General features: G+C 47.6%; 2 protein-coding genes across 2 annotated transcripts in view; both read right to left on the reverse strand.

Annotated features, from left to right (window-relative positions):
* LOC136852282 (uncharacterized) overlaps window positions 1-7,678 on the reverse strand; it is a 416,936-nt gene that overhangs the window by 392,025 nt on the left and 17,233 nt on the right. The gene's annotated exons all lie outside the window — the stretch shown is intronic.
* LOC136852107 (uncharacterized) overlaps window positions 1-7,678 on the reverse strand; it is a 28,857-nt gene that overhangs the window by 14,424 nt on the left and 6,755 nt on the right. Inside the window, exons 2-4 of the mRNA XM_067126557.1 lie at window positions 5,034-5,226; window positions 4,176-4,234; window positions 3,142-3,851 (exon numbers count right to left, since the gene is read on the reverse strand). Coding sequence (XP_066982658.1) covers window positions 3,142-3,851; window positions 4,176-4,234; window positions 5,034-5,226 — 962 coding nt within the window. The remainder of the gene's footprint in view (window positions 1-3,141; window positions 3,852-4,175; window positions 4,235-5,033; window positions 5,227-7,678) is intronic.

Genomic DNA, 7,678 nt, shown 5'->3' on the forward strand with positions numbered 1-7,678 from the left:
ACTGTGGTGTTGTCACTCATCAACACCATGGGGTGTCCCATCACTCAATCCTGGAACTCTTGGAAACCCAGGAAGGCTGCGTTGAGCTCCAGGATGTTGATGTGAAGGTGCTTGTTGTCTTGGTGCCACACCCCCGAAGTCAGCAACTCATCCAGGTGTGCAGCCCATCCCTCGGTCGATGTGTCTGAGAACAGCAGCATGTCCGGAGGGGGAGTATGTAGGCATACTCCTATTAAGAGGTTCCTCTCATCCATCCACCAGTCTAGGTCCTCTCTCACCTCCTTGGAAAGAGGGATGGGAAAGGACTGGGGGTCTCGGGACTGGGACCAGAACTCCTTCAGTCTCCACTGCAGAGACCGAAGGTGAAGACATCCATGAGGGACCAGCTTCTCCAATGACAACAAGTGACTGATGATGACTTGCCACTGCCGAGCTGGTTGTTCCTGTTGAGACAAACAGCTGGTGCCGCTTCCTGAACCTCCTGATACGAGAGTCCAAGGGGAAGACTTCTGCTGTTACCGTATGTATCAGAGATCCAACTTCTCAAGATTTACTATGATCCCAAGATCACGGCTAAACTTGAGGAGCCGATCCCTGTCCTGTAGCAACTGTGAGCAGGAGCTCGCCAGGACTAGCCAGTCGTCGAGATACCTCATCAGGCGTATCCTGTGTGAATGGGCCCAAGCTGACACCAGGGAGCGGTCGAGAGCCCAAAACAGAGTGTCCTGAATTGGAAGACTGTCTCCCCGAAGATAAAGCAAAGGTACTTGCAAGAGGATGGATGAAAGGGTATTTAAAAATATGCACCCTTCCAGTCCACCGTAAGCATGAAGTGTTCTCCTTGATGAGGCAAGCACGAAATGCGCCGTCTCCATTGTGAACCGAGTCTGGCGAATTAAACGGTTCAGGGGAGAGAGGTTTATGGCCAGTCTCCAACCCCCCGAGGCTTTCTCTACGAGAAAGATCAGCTGTAAAAGCCTGGGGACCGATCCGACACAACTTCTACAGCACCCTTGCTCAGCAAGGCTTGCACTTCTTGCATCAGTGAGATTTCCTTCAAAGATCCAGGAACGTAGGTACAGAGACAGACCAGAGTGACGGTGAGGGGTGGCCGAGACCCAAAGGGGAGTAGATATCCCTCCCGAAGGGCATCCACTACCCAGGTCTCGGTTCCGTATCGCTGCCATGTTGCCCAATGGCTTGACAGGCACTCGCCGCCCTTGGCAAACAGCTGGAGGGGAATGCCAACCCCAGCATTTCCCCTTCTTCTTCCCCTTGCCCCCTTTACCAGACTAGAAAGCAAGCTGAAAGGGGCGTGACTGCCCACCCTTTCCTGAAGAAGAAGAAGGATGGGTATTACCGCGGGATCCCTTCGAAGTCTGGGACTTAGGGTCGAGGGAGTGCTAGTCTGGCCAGCATCAGGCTGCAGTAACGAGCACCCAGAGGTCTTAGTCACTGCTCAGGATAAGATGGTCTGTCATCAGTCGGATATTTGTCCACCGCAGCATCTACCAACTCCCTAGGGAAGAGAGGCAGAACCCAGCAACGGTCCATTCCATAGGGTTATTGCCGACTTGGGTCCCACAGACATAGCGAAGTGAGAAAGAACAGCGTCTCTTCGCTTGAGAACCCAGACTGGCCTGGCAGGTTTGCCGTCTGGTGGGCAAGCAAGGTAGGAAATGGCACAGTTCTAAAAATGGAGCCTCCCCGGGTACAATCGCGCCCGAGGAGGCAGCCACTTTGGATACTGTGGACGACCACAGATCCAACCAAGAGGCTGCCTGGGAGCTGCCATGGCGGTGGCTTCCAGGGTCAACCTACTTAGACAGCAATGCACCTTCCAAGGGCGTGTAGAATTGCTTCTGTCGAGGCAGAGGAGGGGAAGAGACTTGTCTGGAGTGTTCGCATGAAGCTGGAATTGTCTTGCCCAGGACAAGACCATTCACCGGGATCAAAAACCCTCGGCAAGTGTGGACCATGGCAGCCCCACCAAACCTTAGTCTCTTCTTCATACCCCAAAAGATTCAAGGTATGAAGAACCATCTACAGATGAGACTGCGGCCCCTCCCCCGAGGTCGTTGTGCTGACGAATCAGCGCAATGACCTCTGCAAAAGTCCTCTGTATCTTGGAGGTGTCCATGTCCTGGGGAAGCTTCCAAGGCTCGGTCCTCCTGATTTACTCTCCCGGCAGGAGGGAGAACCTCGGCAGATCCCTGGGATCCTTCTTGCACTACGCGGATGTATGATCTGGTTGATCCGAGGACCAAACCAGGAGTGTAAGCCTTTGTTGTCGAACTACAGGGAGACAACTCACCAGAGTTCCTCCTGTCTGACTCGCACTCTCCTAGGGGAAGCCCAGGAGGTTGAGGGGACAGGCGAGGAGGATTGGGCACCCCCACCAGTCTTGCTGGCGGAACCAGCAGGAGCAGCGGGCCAAGAGAAGTCACCAACCCGCAGTGATGACAGCATCTCAGGTCCAGGAGAATGCTTTTGCCTAAGCGAAGTGTTGTCCCAAGGGGAGCAGAGTGGTTCACGTGAGCTGAGCCAGGCTGGCCATGCAAACGTGACCAGGGACTGGGCAGAATTGAACGTGCAGCTGGCTGGCAAGAACTTGCGCTGTCCTCTTGACGGGCCCCAGTCTTCCTCGAGGTCGGGACCTCGCGAGAAGACTGAGAAGGGAACCTCTTCTCTGTCTCGCCAGGTGTTCAGACTTGAGAGGCCGAAGCACCTACCTGGGAACCTTGCTTGGCATTCGAAGAAGTGCTAGCAGGAAGAGCCAAGACATCTGCATGTCCGGGCTCGCTCTCTCATCCTGTGCCCGAATCAGTACAGAGAGAGGTCTCTCCGGTACTGGTCCGGGTGCCCGAGTCTCCTTAGAGACCCAGGTGCTCGGCACAGCTCACGAACGAGCATCCGACACAGTGCCAGCCTTAGAAGCGGGCTTCTTAGGCACTGCAAAGGGTGTGCAAACCCAGGTCTACACGTCCTCGGCTCCCGAAACGACAGACCCCGGGGGTCAACGATTCGGTTCCCTGGCCCGAAGGCCGGGAAGAGCCGACGAGAGATCCCACTACCTCCCCTGTGGAGGAAGGCAGTCCCTTAGAAGTCACAGGGTAGGATTTCTGGGGGGGGGGGAACAACCTTTTTCTTCTTTGACTGACGAGCCTTGGAAGAAGGGGAAGAGTTAGCAGACGACAGCGATGAAGATGAAAACGATGACACCTTAAGAGACCTCTTCTTCGACTTCTTCTTTGTCATCTTCTTAAGGATGGTGGTCAGGTCCCCCATCCAGGTGGGAGCAGCAGAAGAATCAGGAGCAGCCAGGAGGGCCAGGGTAGCAGGAGCAACCTGGGCAGCATAGACGTCAACAAGAGAGCCAGAGGCAACCAGGGGAGTCAGTGCAACACAGGAGCCAGGGAGGCCAGGAGTCACGACATGAGCAGCCGACTCATGCAGGGCAGGTACAGGAGCCAGGCCGGGCCATGAGCCAGGACCGGAGTGGGGAACGAGCGGAAGTTGGCAACAGCAGGAACCATGAGATAGGGCACGGTTGAATTCACCACACTGGAGGGACCTGGCTGGGATAATGGGGCCAGGAAGCCAGGAGGCAGCAGAACACCATGGTGGGAGCAGACACGGGTTGTTACCTGGGTACCCAGGTGAGAGGCGACAGTCACCGGCATCTTGGCAAAGGCATTCATGGTGATGGTACACGTAGTAGCTGTAGCCACAGCATGGGTCACCACTGACCGCCCAGACAGGTGAGACAGGACTCCAGGGAGACCCAGGTGGAGCCAGGTAGAAGCAAGGTCTGGAGCCTGATCTCCAAAGAGAAGTCTCTACCGCCATACCTGACGACAAAGCCGGGTCAATAATGGGAGAGACCACTCACTCCGGGGAAAAAGTTTCCCCCCCCAAAGCGAGGTGAGGCCCCTGAGAGGATGTCCTGATTGTCCACTCCCCCAAGGCTTTCAACACCCGGCAAAGCAAGTGAAGAAGACAAAGGGGAGTCCTCACCCAAAGGAGAGGCAGCAAGAAGGGGAAGCTTGCCAGGAGGGAGAAACGATCCCAAAGGGTCAGCCACCGAGGGAGCCATCGGGGGCATGTAACCCTTGGATGACACAATGGCAGGCTTCCTTTGATGCTGTCTCCTCCCCTCAAACTTCACCCATTACTCTGCAGACCAGGAACAGCCTCAGAACAAGGTGAAGTAATGCGGAACACACTCTCGCCCCTGCAAGAAGAGCAAGGTATTCTAGGTCCATGTCAATACAGAGCGAAGCTATTACACTTACTGCCCACCCAGGACACACATGCTGTGGAAGTTGACTTAATGGGTTTATCAAGGGCTTTCATCATAAAAGTACAAAGCAACAAGAAAAACATCCCACAGGGGAAAGCCAGCTCAACGGCAAGTCAGGGCAGAGAGCGAAGAAACACGTCTACCCCCAATGACGGTCGAAAGCAAATTGCAATATTTACATCCAGGCAGGCAGGACTCCTGCCTCCCAGACAGTATTTAATTCCCGTTTCCAGCTTCACTGAAGGTAATTCCTAATGTAAAGGACCGACAGTTTGTAAATTGTGTCAGAACAAAAATAATTTAACCAATACACTATATTACATTTGCTGGTTTTTGGATTCATCACTTTTTCTCCCTGATTGTATGAAGATAATCTGCAGTGAAGGTATGGATAGTGACAATAAGCTTAAAATAGGCCACGGCAGCCATTACCAGGCCATGGTTCCTGGATGCTCATGTTTGTTATGGAACCAGTTAACACAATTTTTTGTTCTCTAATTTTGTTCTCCTATGTCTTTCATTATCCACTTTACAATCTTACATTATTTAATTAATATTTTACTTCACTTTTCACTTATTACTTTTACAATTCAAATATAAGCATCATAACTACATTAATAGTTAACCAATCCAATAAAGCATGCACCCCTGTCCTTATGGAGGTTTTCAAACATCTTTCATCTTCTTTCTCTGATTTACATCCCTGTCACAAAGGCCAGCACAAACTCACCTCACGCACATATCCGAGAGTGTAAACACGATGTTGATCCTCAGTGCTGGGCAGATCTTCGTATCAAGCATTTTCCCAAGAGCAGGAATGATACGCTTCGCTTGTTCCTCATGCTGCAAGCACATTTTACCTAGTGCTACAATAGCAACAGCCTGAAATAAGCAGTGAACAGTTAGTCTGAAGAAAAGAGGCCCTTTTTAATGTCAATTCAATAGAAAGCGCAGCTCTGAAAACTTTGTAATATTGCGCATTCATACTTGCATGATTAAACTAATTTTTTTTTTCAGTTTCCTTTTCCTATAACGAACAAATTTCATCATTAACCAAAGGTAGCATTCTGCAATTACTATATTTACTGGCATATAAGACACATAAAAAAACCCAGAAAATCCACAGCACATCTTATAAGATGAAAGTGAGGTACCTTAGAAGTAGAAGTTGCTTCAAAAGTAAACTGTAGACTTCTTCAGCTGTTACTAATATCCTTTGTTGCCTAACACAACTTAATTATAACAAAACTTACTTTTGCAGGTTATTCCTTCAGCAACTTAAGACTGATACCCTGTATATGTTTATTGTTTATAGTGTTCTTTTACAGCACACTGTACATAGTACCAAAGGTTTTCTGCAGCTTTCCTTTGGCCTCAGTTGCACTGCTTTCAGCCTTGTGCTTGTCATCCCTCCCTTCTAGTCCCTTCTCACTTAGCTGTCTAACTTTCTTAACTTTACCTGGTTCCATCCATCATCAATAAACTTTACAATAAAGTCTGGCTAATAAGCATGCCAGCTACCACAGGGATATATCCTTATGTTGTTCTGAGATCCCTTAGACAGCCACCAAATACATAATTAACATAATTTCTTTCACTTTTCTTATACAATCAGGAATGATGCTTCTAACTCTACATTTTCAAAACCTCAAGTACCACACAATTTTTTTTACAAAGGGCAACCGCTCACCATAAACTCAAGACAAGTGTGTCAATTCTAAAAAATGAAGTAAAAAATATAAAAAATTTAACTTGAAGATAAAAATATAAACATGTTTTGTTACAAAAGGAATATCAAACAACTAACTATAAAAGACAAATCAAACATACAAGCTGATAACTGTATTTTACTGTATGAAACTCTCCTACTTATATCCAATGCCACTTACACCGTATGGCAGAGCACCTAGCTAGATATAAATCAAGTTGAGGTAGTCTGCATGTAAGTAAAAAGTCAACAGAGAATCTTTACCCGAACCTTGTAGTTGGCTTGTAAGATATAGAAGGTGGCTGTGAACTCTGAGTCTGAGAAGTTGGGATTACGCAGAGGCCTCGGCTCTTCCCCAGCTTGTTGAAAAATACACTGGAATCAACAAGAATATTTCCTCTTGTTGACCTTACGAGGACATGCTAACATTGACGCCTCTCCTGGTGAAGATACTGCCAGAAATGACAAAGAATAAATCAAATTGTAAACATACTCAAACTTTGCTTCAATAAATTTTAGAATGCTTCCATTAGCTTTTTGGGCTATTGTTTTGTTAGCAATTTTTTCTTAATTTTAACATCTTTAATTTTTAAAATATTTTTAGGTACAGTACTGTAATTCAAAGTATCATACAAGATCTACAATGAATGTCCAAATCATCAAGAGTTCTGATTCTCATGTTCTGGGCTGCCACAAGTTAAGTAGGATAGGAATACAGACCACTAGGGCTCAGAGATCAAGATGGCTGGACACATGACATGGAACAAAGCAACTTTGGGACAAAGATTAGTGACAGGGCCTAGAGGTCGAGGAGAAAGGGCATAGATGAACACCTGAACTACAATGGAATTATGACAAAGGAACTCACTTGATATCTGACTCAATACTGTAAAGGGAAAACACACAATATTATATGAAGATGATAAAAATTCACTCGCTAATAAATCACTTGGTAAAACATACCGAAATAGTTTCTCTTCTCCTTCAGCATCAAGCCTGACAGTGACTGATGAAAGAGGACACTTGCCAAATGGTCATCACAAGACTTCAGGATAGGGGCGACCCATTTCTCCAACGCTGCCAGACCTGGGTAAGTATGAAGTTGACAGTAAGTCGCTGATTCATGTTTAAGAACCTATGAGGTCATTCAGCCCTGAAAGGGGGAACTGACAGCAAGAAGCCCACTGCAGCATGTGAACAGGAGGAAACCTTGCAGTTGCATTAGAAAATTTTTTGAGGGTGGAAAGTCAGATGACAGTAAAAGACTATGAACGGAGATACAGTAAAAGAAACGAGAAGTTGTAGTCGAAGGACGCTGCAAAGACTCTTAATTAATGCATACAGTGCACCACATGAGGTGCACTGATGGCACCACCCCCCTACCGGGGATTCATATTGAACCCCTTAATAGGAAATCATGCACATACTCAATCTTTAATGCTTTTTTAATGGTTCCAGAAGCCACAAATTAACTCAAGTTTTTAAATATTCAATCTTGGGCTGAACCAGTATTTACTACAACAGAGAGCACTGACTTCATTGAGTATTTGGCTTTACTAGCCAGTGTTCCCAGTCTACAGTTTCTAACAGTACTCAGGCTAAATGCAGACTATACAATTATTCTTACTATAAGAGTATATGTTTATTGGTTACAATAAAGGCAGTTG

This window comes from Macrobrachium rosenbergii, chromosome 25 (genome assembly GCF_040412425.1).
Source record: "Macrobrachium rosenbergii isolate ZJJX-2024 chromosome 25, ASM4041242v1, whole genome shotgun sequence".
In the NCBI taxonomy this organism is placed as follows: Eukaryota; Metazoa; Arthropoda; class Malacostraca; order Decapoda; family Palaemonidae; genus Macrobrachium; species Macrobrachium rosenbergii.